We start from the raw sequence: 19,284 nt of genomic DNA on the forward strand, positions 1-19,284 counted from the left end.
GTTGTATTTGAAATGTATCCTTAAATGTAAAAGTATCGATTTTAAAAATGCTAAGTATTTAATTTGCTACCTAAGATTTAAAGCTCTGAAAGCTTAAGGTCATTTTTCTTGCCGTTTAAAAGTTTAAAGCTGCATTTTTATTTTTTTTAGTGAAGGGCGGGGGTAGACACGCCCTTCCCCTAGTATTCAGGTAATCCAATTCCCCCCAGCAGTCATCTTTTGGAATGTTAGTTTGCATTTAAATGGCTACACCTTTTGTTGCCTACCTTCCCAGAAAAGGTCAAGCGGCCAAAAAGGTGGCTCCTTTGAAATCTGGGCATAACAGCAAGGGCAAAATGTATTTTTATTTACTCAGACTTCTCAGTCTTTCCTCTTATTCTTTCTGGATTTTGAGTCACAGTGTAAACAGTGTTTTACATATTTATTTTGGAAAATTTCTTTGATACTTTATCTGCTGATTCCCCCTGTGCAGCCCCCGCCTCCCCCCCTTAAGTTTAATAAGTAGGGACCTTTCTGGGGAGTGGTAAATTATAAATTATTGATTTTTTTGGAGCAGCCATAATATATCCGACAGAGCCATCCATCTTTATAATCATGGTAACACCAAGGCAGGTAAGGGACAGAGCATTATATCCATCTTTAAATGAGAGTTGATGGGTAGACATGTTCCTTCTTTTAGTACACATTTATTTGTAATTCCACCCAGAGCTTTTTTCTTCCTGTGTCCCATTTTGTAAATAATTTTATCTTGGCCATATACTCTAGATATTTTTCCTGATCTGTAAAATGAAGAGGTTAAATTGGAGGTCTCAGATCCTTTCTAGCTCTTAAATTCCCAGAAATATGTTAATGAATTTCAAGGATTTGTCCATTACCAGTTATCCTATTTGGATTATTTCCCTTTAAGATTAAAAGTGAAAGCCTGCTTCCCAGACTTGGTGAAAAAGCTTGTATTTCCTTTAATCATGCTCTTCCAGATTTCACTGATTTAAAACAGCTTTGATTTCAAAGGATAGTTTTAATTAATAACTTTTGTTTGTTGATGTCTTGCTATAAATGTAGAAATGACTAAGATTGCCGTGCAATAATTGTAGAGCTATACAGTTTCCATTGAACCACATTAGCATTTTATGTTAGTGGCCAGGAGTGGCAGATTACCAAACAGTAATTACTTAAATTTGTATTTAATATTATGAACAAAAAATAGTTAACTTTACATAATTATCACATGGCACAGGCAAAGTAGAAAGCAAAGTGACATAGTGCCTAGAGTTGAATGAGTACCAGATTGGTCAGGAAAGGAAGTAGTGATATAGCTATGAGAAACTGAAATGAGAAAAGTCCTCAGAAAATCTAAATCCTTGCTGTTTACCTGATCCTAAGGAATGAGAATAGATGGTGTTGACAGCTACTCAAGCAGATTGGTGAGGGTATTGTTAAAGAAACACATTATACGTTAGTAAGATTATTTTACACGGAGAATGCTGCTGCTCCCCCTCACAACCTACCCCCACCTTTAAAAAGAAGGATCTCTTTGTCTTAGACCCCTGGTCGGCAAACTGCGGCTCGCGAGCCACATGCGGCTTTTTGGCCCCTTGAGTGTGGCTCTTCCTAAGCCTTAGGAGTACCCTAGTTAATGTACCTACCTATATAGTTTAAGTTTAAAAAATTAGGCTCTCAAATTTCAATCGTTGTACTGTTGATATTTGGCTCTGTTGACTAATGAGTTTGCCGACCACTGTCTTAGACCATTATTTTGAATTCTGAAATAGCACTTTTCCTCCTCATGTGGACTATTTTCACTATTGTGCTACTGCCACCTGGTGGCCATGATAGTGATGTCATACTTAGTTTATATTTTTTCCTGTATTCAGACTTTTTGATTTGGTTTGATTTTGTTTATTGCCAAGAAGACTCTATTGAACCAAAAGAAGATATGAAGGTATTTTAAGATCTGGAATACTGTAAAATACATAATATTGTACATCGGCTGAGACTCCACAGTCACACTGCCTCTGTTTGAATCCTAGGACTATAATTTGTAGTTTACCAGTCAAGTTATTTAACCCTCGAGGTCTCAGTTTCATCGGAGTAATAGTATCTGTCTTTTATGAGTGTTGTGAAGAATTAGGTAATATATACAAGGCAAAACAGTTGAGTATGTATGTGTTGACTTTTTGCTATTTAAATATTGCTAATTATAAAGTAATGTCACCCAGAAAATGTATCAATGTATTACATATTATTAAATGTGTATTTTTAATATATATTACTAAGTATATTAATGTTTAAGAATAACATGACCTAACTAAATGTAATTTTACTAATGATAATTTTGAGTAATACCACTTTCCTACATATTTAATAAGTACCCATGTCTAGTTATCAGGAGGAAGCTAGTTACCCTGAACATTTAACTGGCTACTAGAATCCCATGGAAAAGCTGGAAGAAACCTTGGAGATCATAGTTCAGAGTCCTCATTTTACAGATGCAAAAACTGAAGTCCAGGGTCACAGCTAGATAGTTGCAGAGCAGGTTGCATCCTGGGTCTCCATCTGCAGGGAACTGGGTGAAGCCTCCCTGCCTCTCAGTTCCCTGGAGTGGGAATCTGGGCTGTGTGGTAATTGACCATATCATGGTTTGAAAGAAAGTAGAGTAGAACATGAAAACCTTTCTCTCTAGGTTTTTATTTTGTCTAATGAAGGACAAACCAACTAGAAAAAATCCTCTCTGTCGTATTTATGTATGAATAGTTTAACACTCCTGATAGAACTTTAGAAGTAGATGCAAATAACACAATGGCCGTATTTTCCACTTTTCTCATTCTCCTCTGTGCTTTCAGGAGAATTCCTCTATCTCTACATTTTCATTCTGGGGAAAGATCATTTTTGGTCATTTTTTTTCTTTACATACAGGACTATTAATTCCTTGAAAAGGGCCATATCTTTCATCACTATATATCTAGTGGTTAATGCACCATTGAATTCTTTGTTGAATGAAAGAATCCTTAGAGAAATAGAATTTTTAAACAGGGCATTAGGACAAAGAGGCAAAACCTCCACACCACAATATTTGGGATTAACTAAAACAGCGGTTCTCAACCTGTGGGTCGCGACCCCTATGGCAGTCGAACAACCCTTTCACAGGTGTCGCCTAAGACCATTCTGCATATCAGATATTTACATTATGATTCATAACAATAGCAACATTACTGTTATGAAGTAGCAACGAAAATAATTTTATGGTTGGGTCACAACATGAGGAACTGTATTTAAAGGGCCAGAAGGTTGAGAACCAATGAACTAAAAGATTAACTTAGGACTGAGTCTTTGAAGGTTTAAGAAAAAAACATTATTTCAGGAGTGAGAAGTGATTTGACATGACTAATATTTTGAAGATTTTTGATAGTAGGGAGAAACCTACAAGAGGTATTACTAATCATGGGCACTTCTGAAATTAAGGGCAGTCTTTCCTCTCTCCTCATCTTTCTTTATGGTATCTTTCTCTTTCTATGACAGTCTCTTCTGTTTCCCTTCCCTTCTTTCTCTACCCGGCCCTTCTCTGTAGTTCTCCAGCTATGACCACTTTGCATAGAGGGATGGGTAAAAGGGAGGGGAACTGACATAAGTTCAGCCCAAAGCATCTAGCACATGCCCTGTTGAAATGCTACACTAAGCTCTGGAGCTGCAGAGATGAATAACATTGGCTTTCTGTCCTTGCGGGATGGACTGTAAGGAAAAGGATGCATTCCACTGTGAAGAACCTGTTAAGGACTAGGAAGGATGAAGTGTGGAGGAGGGCGGCTTTCAGGGGAGGGAGGGTCTTCTAGGAAGCGGCCAGGGTTTGTCCTCTTGAGGTTGAGGAGGCTATCCTGTGATGGACCAGGGAGTTCAAGCTCAGGGTACTGAACCTATTTATAATATCTCAAAAAACAACCCCCGCACCCCCTAAGCTACACCTTTTCTCTTGATGTGTGTGACCCCTAATTTCTTATGCATGGGGGTTTATGTCAGTGTCCCTCTTCTTCCAGCATCCCACCTCCACCTCTGGCCCACCCTTACGTCAGGAAGTAGGCATATAACAATGAGGCATTTGATTTCAGGCATGCAGGGAGAGTGTCAACAGCATTTAGATCCCTTTCAATCATTTTGTTTTAGTCTGAATGTATTTTGTCCTAATATTTTTGGAAGTTATATGCCCCTACAGTCATCCTAAGAAACACTGCATTTTCTCATTGTTATTTGTATGCATTCATTCACATTCTTGTCAGTTGGAATGTTAGACCTTAAACAATGAATTTTCTCCTGACTGGTATTTTTCCTTTTCCAGTTGCCAAAACAAAGGGGATTTGGCGATGGAGGCTTTGTTGGAAGGAATACAAAATAGGGGGCATGATGGGTAAGTTTGCTTTTGACCTTAGCGTCTCACTGAATTTAAGCAGCGTGTTTGAGTGCTGCCTCTGGCCATTTTGTGCTTTGGATACAGAAGCAAAAGCGCTGAACCAAAGTTGGGCTGACTTGTGTTGTTTGTGAAGAGCGCCTCTCTGGGATGTTGGCCTCATCGCAGGCGTGTGAAGCTGGACGCTTGCTTCCGTCCCTCTTTACATTTTCTACTCTTAAAAAGCAAAAGTAGAAGTACAGAGATTTTGTGACACTAGGAGCAATGTTTTTTAAAAAAGTATTTAAGCCTTAGTAGTGTGGCTCTCTTTGACCACACTTGGAAGCCTTTTTACATTCCTTACATCGGTGTCCACTTCTGTCTCCAACTCTGAAATATCTGGCGTCTCCTGAAACTTCGCAGGACATCAGTAAGTTTACGATAATCAGAGAGGTTGCAGCAGGTTTCTGATAAGGTGGGAAAAATAATTGAAATAAGTCTGACTCAAGGACGACTTTCTTGAAACAGCTCTTAAAATTGTATTGTCATTTTCCCAATAGCTTAGTTGCTTCCAAAGATTTTTATTTTGACTAGCTGAGACTGTGACATAAGCTGACCGGGATTCTTCCTGAAAGCTCCCCGAAAATATTACAAAAGTGCTAGTTGTTGGTTGTCAAAGTCTAACTTACAAGCCAGACTCAAAACATCAATTTTGTGTTTGACCCCAAAACTTAGGCTTTAGGTTGGCTGTTAGAAAAAGATAAAATATTTTGTGGGATAAATCATCACCTTAATATGAACATTAAAAGGAAAAGCTCAGAAGTCCTGTTCTTTGCTTCTGATAATTTATTTATTGGCTTGTTTCCCCCCAGATAGGTTTATATCTGCTATATTTTTGCATCTGAAAGATGAAAAGCCCTCTGACATGTCTGTGTTAAGGGTCTGTTCTTACTTATAGGGGATTTTTGACATCCTGTGAAGCAGAACTACAGGAGCTCATGAAACAGATTGACATAATGGTGGCTCATAAAAAGTCTGAATGGGAAGGGCAGACACATGCTTTAGAAACGTGCTTGGACATCCGTGAGCAGGAACTTAAGTCTCTTAGGAGTCAGTTGGATATGAAACACAAAGAGGTAAAGCAGTTGATTTACTCCTCTTTTTGATATTTTGACATTAAAGATATTTCTTAAATATTTGTTGAAGAAAGCATTTTTGTGTCTTTAGTTTCTATGTTGTCTTGTAATTCTAGTGGTTTCTTTTAGAAGAAAAATTCATTGTGAAAGTGCCCCAAAATATTAATATTTATTTCAATGGTCTTGTTATTTTGGTCACATATAATAAATACATATATAACTTCTTTATGAAAATGTGAATTGTGTCACATGATCTTTTTATAACCTCCATCCTATAAGTCTGTATTAACATTCACTGAATTTAGTGAACATAGTTTATGGTCTCACTGTATGCCTAGTTTGAAAAATAAGCCCAGAATTCAATAATTTGCCTCTTTTGATTAGATCTAAAACAAAATTCAGAAAACGCTTTTTTAAAAAAATTATATTTGCCCCTGTTCAAACTTAGGGGAAAAGAAAGAACAAAGGAAAATAAAAATCACTTGAAATCTCACCACCCACAGTTTTTGGTGATTTGGGGGAAAAGTTTAATATTTGCTGTTAGCTGGTACAGTAAAAGTACACTGACTATTGGAAGGGAAGCAGAAAGCATTTATGTAAATGCAAGAATTGCCTCTGAATTTCTGGCATGGATGACAATCTCAGAAGGATTGGAAGAGCTGTAGAGAAACACTGGTCCCAAGCCCCACTCTGTGTATATATATCTCCAAGTCATTTATTGTGGTATAAACCCATGAAAGAAATTCCTGTGTGTGTGATTATGAGAATATTTAGTCACTTTGATGCTGTTTGAACTTAATTCTGTAGCTTAGTTTGGATGTCGAGGGCATTATTGCTATTTTTTAATACCGTAAAGAGAAATTATAGGTTCCATGTTAAGAATTTGAAGATTACAGGTTTGTCCTGGCACATAAAAGAAACTTAGAATTGTAGCTGTCTGGTCAATTTGCCGCTTCATTGAATGGGCTGCTGAAAGTAGATTAATTTTCTAGAACTAAAGTGCTTTTACCAAACACTAGTAATGGGAATCTGTTCCATACTTTGTCTGTGAAATTGTGTTGAGCCCTGGCCAGTGGCTCAATTGGTTAGAGCGTTGTCACATACCCAGAAGGCTTCGGGTTGGATTCCTGGTCAGGGCACACACCTAGGTTGCAGATTTGATCCATGCAGGAGGCAACAGATAGATGTTTCTCTCATGTTGATGTTTCTCTCTCCCTCCTTTCCCCACCCCCCTCTCTCTCAAAAGAAAAAAAAAAATCAATAAACGTATCCTCAGGTGAGAATTAAAAATAAATTGTGTTGACAATACCATGTTCATATTCTACTTTGAAGAGTAAATGACATAAGAACTAGAAAATAGGGCTGCAAGTTTTTTTCATTCGTATTTGTTTGCCATCCCAGAAGCAGTTAGTCCTGTGGTGTAAACCAGTGCTGCTCAGGCGATGGGCCCATGATGAGATCAAAATCTTGCAGCAGAATGTCAAGCAGTGCGTTGCGTCCTTCGCTTCATAGAAGGTTTTGCTGTAGAAAAATGTCATCTGCACTAAACTGTGTGTTTGGTGACACAGTTGATTTACATTCTGCCTCAAGCTCCTGATACCTGCTGGATTGCTGTTGCGACTAGCGCCAGCCCGTCTGCAGGTCATATGTGGAGGAGGACTAGTATAAACAGCCCGTTTTGTAAGTGGATGCTTTATGACTTCTGATTATACTGTTGGGACTGGGTTGGTTTTCACGGACCTTCTGCTGCTGGTGCCTTCTCATGCCCCACAGAGCAGGCAGACTTACTGAAATGAGTAAGGAGTTTGGAGTCCTGGCTCTGCCTCTTTTCAGCTGATTGGCCTTGAACAAATAATTTAACTTCTCTGAGCCTGTTTCTTCATGTGTAAAATTAGGATGAAAACCCCAAGTCCCAGTGTTGTTGTGAAGATTGAGTTACTGTTTCAGAAAGCACTTTGAAAACTATAAATTGTATCTAGAATCAGTTGTTTCAGCTTTTTGTCACCCGTGATGACCGTTTCAGACCTTGGCTCCCGTTTCTCTACCTATGCCGCCCCTCACTCTCAGCATTTAACCTTTTTTTTTCACCTTTTCTTTTAAGAAATTTAAATATTTTGGGTGCCCACTATGAGCCAGACCCTGGTACATAAATAAAATTAAACAATATTTTTTCATTTAATATTTATATTTGCCATGTATAATAAATACAAAAAAAAAAAGATTCTACAAGGCTCATAGAGGAAAACAGAAATTATCTGCCCAAGCCCCTGAACCTGGGATTTCTGCTTCTCTGAAGCAATCATTTCAATGCCTTTAACTCTTTCTTTTGTATTCTCTTCATGTTTCTAAGTAACATTTTATACTCACATATCCTAGTTTTCAGGCTTAGCTATTTATCTAATGACTTTCTACTATGAAAATTAAGGGTTTTTCTCTCTTCCATGCAATTTCCACTTCCTCATCCTGCCAGGATCGTATGTCTTAATTTTTGGTTAAGCTCAGTATTCAGTATTTACGTCATGAAGATGGTAAATATTATTCACAGCTGAGTCAGATAGTATAATGATAATTAAACTACTTCTTGTATAAATTTTGTTTTCTGGGAATTAATAATTGTCTCATTTTTTATTTGCTTTTAAAAAATGAACCTATCATTGATTCTTCCCAAATTCTCTGATACAAATGTAAGTCTTAGTGTTTTCAGGCATATCAGGTAAAGTATTTCCTTTCTTTTTGAGCTTGCCATTCTCAAATATGATTGACTCTCTAGACTAGCAGTATAGCTTCATCTTGGAAACTCTCTTCACTATTATTCTGGAGCTTTTATACATTTATTTCTTCATTTTGGTAGAACATACTTTCATATATCTGAAGATACCTTTATTCTCTTTTCACATCTGATTGAAAGTTAGATTGGCTGTAGAATTCTGCTTGAGAGGTAAATTTCACTCGGGATGTTTTTAGTTAAATGTGAATCTTTCAGACTTGAACATTTGATAATGGCAGACTAGGCAATTTGGGCCAGTTCACCTCTGAGGACAAGTGCGTTAGATTAAAAAACAAACAAACTGCTTGAAGCAGAGTGCTCACAAGATAGTGAAGGCCAGGTCTAGGCTGGGCTAGAGGTCCCCAGAGGTGAGTTCCAGGGTTTGAGGCAGTTATTAGCTGAAACTAGAGAAGGCAGTTGAGAGGATAGAGACTGAATCGGTTTTTTAAATAATTTCAAGGGGTTAGGAAAATAAAGGATTTGATGTCTAAGGTGGCTCTGAATCCTTCCTCATTTTCAGTTGGAAACCTGAAAGGAGTAGGGATGGGCCATATGTAGAACAGGTCCTCTTCAAACTGCTACCAAAATGCAGACATTTAACTCTCTGTCCCAGCATCTTCCCATACACCTAGAAGTTGCTGGTTCAATTTCGGGTCAGGACACCTACCTGGTTTTGGATTTAGTCCCTGGTTGGAGCATGTATGGAAGGCAACCAGTTGATGTTTATCTTTCCCTCTCCATCCCGCCTTTCTTTCTGAGCGTGTCCTCTGGTGAGGGTTAAAAAAAAATCTCTGAATTAGTTTAAGCTGATCCTAGAGTGCTACTGTCCCCCCAGGCAGCGCAGAGTGCTCGGGCTTCTAGGAACCTGGAAAAAAACAAACTTACATTTTCTCCAAAGGAAAGGAAAATCACCATTCTGGGTCTTGAATTATTTGTTCAAATAAGTTTGCAAATATAATGCTTGATAACCATTGAGATAGTAACCTCAGACATATAAGAAGACAAGACAACAACAATTTTAAAAAGGAGGGGCAATAAATTATAGAAACTGACCCAAGACAAATCTAGATATGGGTACTATTATGCTTACACTTTACAGTAGTTATATGTACTGTGTTCAGAGAGACAGAAGATTAGATCAAGCAATTGAAAGAATTGGAAACTAAAAACAACCACAATGAGTATTGAGAAATAGAATAATTGAAACAAAGGTCTAATTAGTAAAATGGAAGATGGCTCAAGAGAAAATGTTTAGAATACAGAGTAGACAAAATGATAGCAAATATAGAAGAGAAAGTAAATGAAAGAGGATACAGTGAAAAGGTCTAGTATAACTGCTTTTGGAATCTCTGAAGGAGAAAAAAGAGAGGGAATGGGCAGAAGCGATATTTGAAGATAAATTGGCTGAGGTTTTGCCAAAAGTGAGGAAGAACTTGTATTTAAGAAAGCCAATAATCTCAAGCAAAGTATATAAGAAATATTTACCTAGATTGAAAACTAAAGACAAAGTAGAAATCTGAAAAAAATAAAAAATAAAACCAAAAAGATTATCTACCAAGGTAAAAAGACATTATCTACAAACAGTTCCTAACAGTTGACTTGTCAGCTAGAACAGTGAAAGCCAGAAGACAATAGAATGTTATCTACAAAGAAATGACTTGTTTTTCCTGCCAAACCAGAAATCTATACCCAGAATAAAAATGAAAGGAAGATATTTTCAAATCAACAAAATTGAGAGAACCTGTCACTGTCAGACCTGCACCAAGGGATATTTTCAAATCAACAAAAATTGAGAGAACTTGTCACTGTCAGACCTGCACCAAGGAAATACTAAAGAATGTTCTTTAGGCAGAGGGAAAGTGACCCCAGATGGAAGCTTAAGAGATTAAGGAAGAAATGAAAGGAAATAGTAAATATGTGGGTAAAGCTAAGTGAATATTGACTGATATAACAACAATAACCTTTTCAGTTTAACATATGTGGGATTATGATAGCATTTAAGTCAGGTTTGGGATAAATGGAATTAAAGTATTTCTATAGTCCTTGGGTTGCCTGGGAATTGGTAAGTCTACTAATTACATTAGATTTGTTCAATCATAGATACATGTTTTAATCTTGAGAGAACCATTAAAAATACACATTAACATGTTAACAGAGTATATATCCTCCAAGCTATAGGAGAAAAATGAAATGATATTATCAGTTCCAAAAGAGGCAAGAAAGGAGAGAAAAAGGAACATAGAATTTATTAAGTACAAATAACACTCAAGATATAGAACTCTATAGTCCTTGGGTTGCCTGGGAATCGGTAAATCTACTAATTAACATTAGATTTGTTCAATCATAGACACATGTTTTAATCTTGAGAGAACCATTAAAAATATACATTAACATGTTAACAGAGTATATATCCTCCAAGCTATAGGAGAAAAATGAAATGATAAGATGTTATCAGTTCCAAAGAAGGCAAGAAAGGAGAGAAAAAGGAACATAGAGTTTATTAAGTACAAATAACACTCAAGATATAGATTTAAATCTGAATAGGTCCATTCAATGTAAATGCACTAAATGGCCCAATAAGAAGATAAAAATTGTCCAACTGGATAAAAATAATTAAACTCCATTATTTGGGGCTTACAGAGGTACAACAACGTTGGAAGTAAAAGGTAAAATAAAAATATATTTCATGTAAACACTTTGAATAGAAATATTATATAGGTATATTCATATTAGAAAAAGTATACTTGAAGCAGAAGCAATGAACATTACTCAGGTGAAGAGAAATCCTTCATAATTATAAAGTACGAAATTTCAGTACATATACCTGTAGCAGACATTCTTTGTGGCCAGTACCACATAGATGTTATCAGTTCCAAAGAAGGCAAGAAAGGAGAGAAAAAGGAACATAGAGTTTATTAAGTACAAATAACACTCAAGATATAGATTTAAATCTGAATAGGTCCATTCAATGTAAATGCACTAAATGGCCCAATAAGAAGATAAAAATTGTCCAACTGGATAAAAATAATTAAACTCCATTATTTGGGGCTTACAAAGGTACAACAAAGTCGAAAGTAAAAGGTAAAATATATATTTCATGTAAACACTTTGAATAGAAATATTATATAGGTATATTCATATTAGAAAAAGTATACTTGAAGCAGAAGCAATGAACATTACTCAGGTGAAGAGAAATCCTTCATAATTATAAAGTACGAAATTTCAGTACATATACCTGTAGCAGACATTCTTTGTGGCCAGTACCACATCTTTGCCTCCTGATTTCATCTTGGCTATTATGCAGCTCCTGTGCACTGCCAGCATCTCACTGCGCTGTGCTTCTCTCTCTGGAGCCTTGGAAAGCTGCTCAGGTGAACCTTGGAAGTGTGGGGATGTTAACACTCACAGGGCAACTTTTAAGCAGTGGAGGAACTGGAATCTGTGCATAAATTCTCCAGCTTACCATCCTTTAGAATAGAGGGACAATTCTGAAACACGTTCTGTCTGGTTCCCTGGTGAGTTCCCAAGTGTGATTTAGCTGCAGCTGCTGAACAGCAGAAATCCACTAACTAACACACCTCTTTATTCCTTCCCTGGGTCTCTCTTTCCATTTCCTCACTGTGCTACCTGGATCACTTCTAATTGCCCCGAAGTCCAAGTCTCAGGCTATGTTTTGGGGGAAACTCAAACTAAGACAAAAAAATGTTCATGCCCCGAAGTCCAAGTCTCAGGCTGTGTTTTGGGGGAAACTCAAACTAAGACAAAAAAACCCCCACAAAACCCCCCACTAAATTTGTAAGTATCTAGTAAAACAGTCTTAAAAGAAATTTCTTTCACTCTCCTCTATCTGTATGCAAAAAGACGCAGAACTAGTAGGAGAAATGGAATAAGTGACAGTTGTAGCTGGGGATTTTAACCTGCTTTTCTTAGTAACTGATGGAACAAGAGACAAACATCAGTAAGGATATACACTTGACCTAAGTTACACGTACAGAACATTGCACAAGAGGACTGTGGAGTACACGTTCTTTTCTAACACAAACAGAACTCTTTCCAAAATTGACCATTTTCTGGGCCGGAAAGTAAGTCTCAACACACAGAGTATGGTCTCTGAACATAGTGGAAACAAGTTAGAAGAAAATACCTAAAAGTTAAAAATCCTTTGAAATATGTTTATAAATGTTTTTCTCAGTTTATTTGCTTTTTAACTTTAATGGGGTTTTAAAAAATATAGAAGTTTACATAGTCAAATCTATTCTTTTTAAATGACTCAGTTTTAAGCTCAGAAAGTTTTGTCCTACCCCAGCAATCCAGTAAATATTCACTTAGATCTTTATTAAAGAGTAGTTCAATCTTTTCTATTTTATTAGCTACATTTATCATTCTTCCAGTTTGAACTTCAGAACACCTTTTTCAAGTTAAAAAAAAAAATCCTAGAGTTTTTTCATTGGAATCGCATTACCGTTTTATTCTTATAAGAATTTTTTCTTTTTTTTATACTGAAGTATAATTGAGCTATAATGTTATATTAGTTTCAGGTGTACAATGTAATGATTCAATATTTGTGTAAATTGCAAAACAATCACTGCAATAAGTCTGCTTAATCTCACCATCATACATAGTAACAATTTTTTTTTGTGATGAGAACTTAAGATTTTTTTAAAAATTACCATTTTATATTGTATTTGAAATTACTCCTGATCCTCATTCTTCCTCCCCATCCTCACTTAGATGAAATTCTAACTGGAAGAGAGGTCAAGAAACATTGATGGATATTGATGGGGGTGGTGGCTGGGCATGAACTAGCTGTGGCGGGTATCAAACCATTTGAAATGGGTTAGGATAATGTCCTTGCTCTGGTTTGTAGAACTGATTTCTCTGAACTGGGATACATGGTAAAGCAGGTGCAAATCTCCAACTATCTTTTCTGTCTGACATTACAATTTTGCATTTTGATTTAGAGAACTTATTCTTGATGTCTCAGATTTTTTGTTTGTTCAATATTCTTAGTATCCAAGGCTCTTATAACTTTGTATCTCTTAATTTTTTTTATGTATTTTTTTTCTTTTTTATGAAAAGGGTTAGGGAGAATAAATCAGACAGTGAGAGCAAGTTTTCATCTAAACCTAGAAATAGAACAGAACAGTTGTTTTCAATTTTTCTTGGCAGTGTTATGGATCATTAAGTAATTAGATACTTGACTTAACTGAGAAGTGGGGTAATATCATATACAATTGAGAATTTGTGTTTACAAATAAGTACAAAGGTTATTTTCTATTTTTATGTTTCAGGGATATTGTTTCAATGCTAATAATGAACCATGCTACCACCTGTCTACTTGTAGGTTGGAATGTTGCGTCAACAGGCAGAAGAACATGAAAAAGTCAAGCAGGAGATGGCCATGGACTATAAGCAGGAGTTAAAGAAACTACAAGAAGAAGTGAGATTTGATTCTGTTAGGAGTTGTATCATTTTGTCTCTTTAACTTTGATAATTTTGTTAACAGGCTAGTTTTACTTTGTAAAGTGGAAAGTATATATTTCATGGGAGGAACAGGGGCGGGAATTGATTTCTCTGTTCTTAAGTCCAGGCAAAGAATCTTGCCTACTTATATGTTTGATAAAACCTGGAACAGAGATTCTAAAATGTGTTTCTCAGTTGAGTACCTGAAAGAAATAGAGCTATTTTTGTATAATACTGTGACATATTGATACCAAAAACATAATAAATATTATTTTTGAGTTAAATCAGTTACTAGATTTTAAGTAATGGAGGATCTGACGCATTTAGAAGCATTTTGGGATAAATAAAAGAAGTAAAAAAATTCTGTTAACTCAATTTTATTCTTCAGATTGGAAAAAATTACTTTTACTTAATTCCAAAATACTTCTCTCCTGCTTACTATCAGTGTCCCACAGGAGAATGGCTCAAGAGCCACAGCCTTGTTGCTTTTACTCGAGGTAGGATGAGTTGTGGGGCTGTTAAGTACAAGGCTTTTGTAATAACAATTAAAGTTTTGTTAAGAAAAATATTTTCCCTTTATTCTGTCTTTGACTCGGTGTATTTCTTCTCTAGTGTTTATGTTTTCTATGCAGATTTGAGTTGTTTTGTATTTTAATTTGCAAAGCAAACATGCTCTTAATCTACTTTCAGTAGTACTACTTAGTGCTATTCTTGCTTTCACAATACCAATTTGTTCCACCACCACTGTTTACAAATTCTTAAATTTTAAGTCTAGAAATAACTGTGTCTACAGTTAGGCAGACTGAAAAGAAGTTATGAAAAACTACAGAAAAAGCAAATAAGGGACTTCAGAGGCAACACCAATAATCACAGGGAAGATCAATCTGAAATTGAGAGGTTAACCGGAAAAATAGAGGTACGTTCATAGTAATAATTTCTTCTTAGTGATTGTCAGCCTTCTGGGAGTAAATTGATGTTTCTAGTAGCATTGGTTTCTGAAATCAATTTTCTACCATTTCCAGGATTGCTGCCAAGCTATTTCAAGGTCGGGGGGTGATCTATACATCCTATCATCATATGGTTCCCTGTGGTTGACGGGGTTACTAGCTACCAGTAATACTCCACAGGGCAGTACCACCCTTCAAGGGCATTTGGGACTGTATGCAGACATTGTTTTGGTTGCCAAAATGACTGGGAGTGAAACTAATATTAGGGGACAGGGACCAGGGACGCTAAACATGCTGGGAGCTGTTCCATAAAGGAAGGATTGCTATACCCCAAATGCTAATACTGGGAAACACTGACCATCAGTTACTAGCAGTCTTTGGTGGGCAGTGTCCTTGTCTTTCTTACTGATGGGAGGAGGGGCTTAGTAAATGTTGAAAGCACAGGCTCTTCTGTACAGAGTACTCTGCATATCAGATTGTTTACCCTCAGTTCCATTTAGATATAGTAAGCCATTTACCTCCCTCTTTGCCGACTTCATTGTATATTGTATGGAGTCCCTGAAGTCCTTAAGGGACGTGGTGAGCTAACATTGCCAAGAGTAGATGAAGGAGCAGCACGAGGCTGACACCCTTTCCCCTGGAATCTGCCACCCCCCTCCTCTGTCTCTGCCATTGGTTCTCTAGTGCACCTAGGAACCACCAGGGCCCTCTTCAGGCTCCCAAAGATGCTGACCCAGTAGTATGGCACAGGACCCAGGAATCTGCATATTAACAGCTCCCCTAGCTGATTCTAATGTGAGAAAGAAACATTGATCAACATCTTTGTATGATTACGTACAATGTTTCTACTCAGAGCAACCTATTAAATGACAGTGGCCAATGTCCTAGAATTGCAGTTTCATCTCAATGTTCTTCTACATCTCAATATTTTTGTACATTTGAAGAGCTAGAATCTGAGGACTACAGAGATACTGCTCCCTCTCTGGCCCTCTGCAGTGAAACCTGGGCTCCCCTGCCCCCAAGTTCCTCATTACTACTTCCTGACCAATCTCTTTTCTTTCTACCTCAAAAACCACATCTTTGATTTTCATGTCATCAGCCTATATCACCGACCAATGTACATACAACCACAGTAGTCATACAATTGATGTATTGTCTATTGCTCTCACATTGAGTGGGGCTGGGATTTTTGTTTGTTTTGTTAGCTATTGTATCCCTAACACCTGGAACTATACCTGGCATATATGATTGAATGAATGAATGAATGAATGAATGAGCAATGATCTGACAGTTGGTTAACAATAATTACCCCAAGCTAGCATGAGACTTCTGGAGGACAGTAACAGAAAGACTGAGTTTTTATTCCCTTTGATTTGCCCTGTTTTCATATATATTGGGCTCATTTTCTTGATCATGTAACTCAAAGTTACTATTGATCTATCATTATCTTTAAACTGTTTGCTTTGGGTTATCATATCTGTTAAAATTTGGTACAGATTTCTCTTGTTATTCAAGTCTGTGCAGTTGTTCTGTTGAGATAGTAAAAATTTGTATTTGAAAGGATATTGTGTTATCTGGATCTGTTTGGTTCCTGAGTTTTTGATACTGAGAAATAAGAATTGGGCTACCAAAGGACTTACCTGGAAATTTATTTGAATCTGTTCAATTCTGGGTTTGGATATCAAGACTTTGGATAGCACCCTGGCTGGGTAGCTCAGTTGGTTGGAACATCATCCCATACTCTACAAGATTGTGGGTTCAATTCCCAGTCAGGGCACATACCTAAGCTGTGGTTCCATCCCAGATAGGGGTGAGTATGGGAGGCAGCTGATCAATGTTTCTTTCTCATATCAATGTTTCTCTCTCCCTCCCACCCTCTCTTTCTAAATATCAATAAAAACATATCCTCAGGTGAAGATTAAAAAAAAATTGGCTAGCAAGGGATATCTGTAATCATATTTTGAAATTTTAGTTATCTTAGCTTCAGTTTTCTGAAAAGTCACTAAAAAATTATAACTGCCTTTAGGTGGCAGCAAATCTATGAAAATCTCCATGAACCAGTATTAGGCACTGTGTTTCATTCTCTTCACCATTAGGGTGTTAAATTTAGAAAGACAGATATCCAGACACACAGTATGTAAGGAATTCAGTATTACTCTCCAGTCCTATCAGCTAAGTGAGTAATGGGGCTCCTGCTGTGGGGAAAGGTGCATGTGTACCCAGGGATGTGGGGGAAAATTAAAGGAAAAGTGAGTCTGGGAGGTATGACAACAAGGGGAAGCACTTAGAAGTTAAGTACTTAATTGCCTCTTCAGGAATTTCGTCAGAAATCACTGGACTGGGAGAAGCAACGTTTGATTTATCAGCAACAGGTATCGTCTCTGGAGGCTCAAAGGAAAGCTCTGGCTGAACAATCAGAGATCATTCAGGTAGGATGTAGGCATTTTAAAAGAATGCAAGGCAGAGAGGTTTTGATTAAATTAGAACTGGCTTGATGTAATTCGCGCATGCTTACCCACATCCACTGTGTCCTCATGCCCACTTGCTCCTTTGCCTTCTTCCCTGGCTTCCTTTCCCCACTCATGCTCTCTCTCTTGCTCTCTTACTCTGTCAACTTCTTGCATTCTCAGTCTCGCTCTACTCTCACATTCATGTTCATTCTCCTAATCTTGGTCTCTACCCCTCTCCCTCCACTTTTCTCTTTCTGCCCCTGTTCTCTGTCTTTGTGTCTCTGGCTTACTTGTTCTGGTTGGTGCTGGCTGTGTCTTGCTCTGACTCTGGTAGCTGGGGTACTTTGGCTGAGGTACCTCAGCTGGAAGCTTCAGCAAGTCTCCCTGTGAATACACGTGCTAAGTATTCACACTGCATTGGTGTGCACACTCATAACAAGCAGTATCTTTGTGGCAACAGAAACACTTTTTAGAACACTGGTACAAACTGTTTTTTAATGAAGAGCTAATGGCTTAAGCAAAACCAAAATATAGCCACCAATTTAGGAATATTTCTTTTTGGGACAATTTCAGTTTGTTTGCTTTTTCAATTAAGAACTAAGAAAATAATGGGAAACATTAAAGGAAATGAATATTTGTGACCATCTATTATGTGCTAGACACTATCCAATGCCTCTTCTAGATGCAGTTCTCTAGAATATATAGTTTTATGTTACCTGTTTTATATGATAATCTGTCGAGACTGGTAATTATCTGTTTATACAGGAGGGAATAGACTGAATAAGAGAACTGGAAGGAAGCTTTTTAAAAAAAGTAAAAAATAATCTGCTTATTCTCTGCTTCAAGTCTCAATTTTTTTTAATATATGTATTTTTTTTTTTTTATTGAGGAAGGGAGAGGGAGGGAGAAACATCCATGTGAGAGAGTGTAACATCGATTGCTGCCTCCTGCATGCCTCCTACTGGGGATATTGCCTGAAATCTGGGCATGTGCCCTTGGCTGGGATGGAATGAGAATCAACTTGCAACCTCTTGGTGCATGGGACAACGTCCAACTGAGCCATACTGACTAGGGCAATATATTGGCCTTTGACTATCCCCCTGAAGTATCAGCCTGCCAATAAACTACCACTGATGGCTCTGCTGTGAGTATCTCCATTGAGAATGGCAGGAGGGACTCACAGCAACCTCAGGGAAGAAATTTATTTTCAAAGCTGCAGTAAGCTACATAACCAGAATGGGCCAATAAAATCCCAGATGTCTAGATCTGAGTTTTTTGACCTGAACTAAAGCGCTAAACAAATACACATAAGATACCATTATATTCTAATTATAGCCTTCAGGTTGGCAAAAAAAATTGAGCTTTTAATAGTTGTCAATTATTCATCTATAGAGTGTACTTATTATTGACTGCAGACCCTTTATTTTTAAATTACTGTTGTGATTACTCTTCATAATCAAAACTTTATTGTCAGTAAAAATGAGATTTTTATGTACCAAAATTCAGCTAGGGCTAGAATAATAGGCCTTTTTAAAAAGCCAGCATTTGTTTTCTAAGGGTATTTGAATTATTCTTCTCATACTTTTATTTAAGTTAAAACATGTTACTTATATTTCTCTTTCTCCCTTAGCAAACCAACCAAATGAAATCTTTCTGTGATTCAGTATGTAACAGAGCTGTATGGTCCTCATTTAAGAAAAACAAACTTTTAAATAAACTTCTGTGTACCATTATCCAGCATTAATAGTTCTCATTCTGCCAATTTTTAAAAAAAATTGTGGTAAAAAGCACGTTAAAATTTGCCATCTTAACTATTTTAAAGAGTATATAGCACAGAAATGTTAACTACATGCAGATTGTTGAGTAACAGATCTCTAGAACATTTTCAACTTGCAAAAAACTAAGATTCTGTACCCATTGAACAACTCATTTGCTACTCTTGTTTCAGCCTTACCTACTTTTAGGCTGGAATATTACAAAGTTTGTAACAGACATTGTCTTTTTCTTTTTTGGCTTTATTATTATTTTTTATCTTTAATTTCTTTATTGGTTAGGGTATTACATATGTGTCCTCAACCCCCATTAACCCTCAACCCCCCCCACCTCATGCTCTCATCCCCCTGTTGTCTGTGTCCATTGGTTG

General features: G+C 37.0%; 1 protein-coding gene across 8 annotated transcripts in view; it reads left to right on the forward strand.

Moving 5' to 3' along the window:
• Window positions 1-19,284, forward strand: part of CEP63 (centrosomal protein 63kDa) — a 42,324-nt gene that overhangs the window by 5,465 nt on the left and 17,575 nt on the right. For 4 of the 8 annotated variants that reach the window (XM_006759798.2, XM_006759799.2, XM_006759797.2 and 1 more), the window contains exons 2-6: window positions 4,331-4,399; window positions 5,337-5,514; window positions 13,626-13,721; window positions 14,538-14,660; window positions 17,007-17,120. In XM_006759798.2, the coding sequence (XP_006759861.1) occupies window positions 4,356-4,399; window positions 5,337-5,514; window positions 13,626-13,721; window positions 14,538-14,660; window positions 17,007-17,120 (555 nt within the window). In that variant the 5' untranslated portion in view covers window positions 4,331-4,355. Of the gene's footprint in view, window positions 1-4,330; window positions 4,400-5,336; window positions 5,515-13,572; window positions 13,722-14,537; window positions 14,661-17,006; window positions 17,121-19,284 lie in introns of those variants that run through there. The other 4 variants (XM_006759800.2, XM_006759802.2, XM_015561380.1 and 1 more) reach the window with 4 other exon arrangements.

The sequence above is a fragment of the Myotis davidii genome, unplaced genomic scaffold (assembly GCF_000327345.1).
Source record: "Myotis davidii unplaced genomic scaffold, ASM32734v1 scaffold415, whole genome shotgun sequence".
Taxonomy (NCBI): domain Eukaryota; kingdom Metazoa; phylum Chordata; class Mammalia; order Chiroptera; family Vespertilionidae; genus Myotis; species Myotis davidii.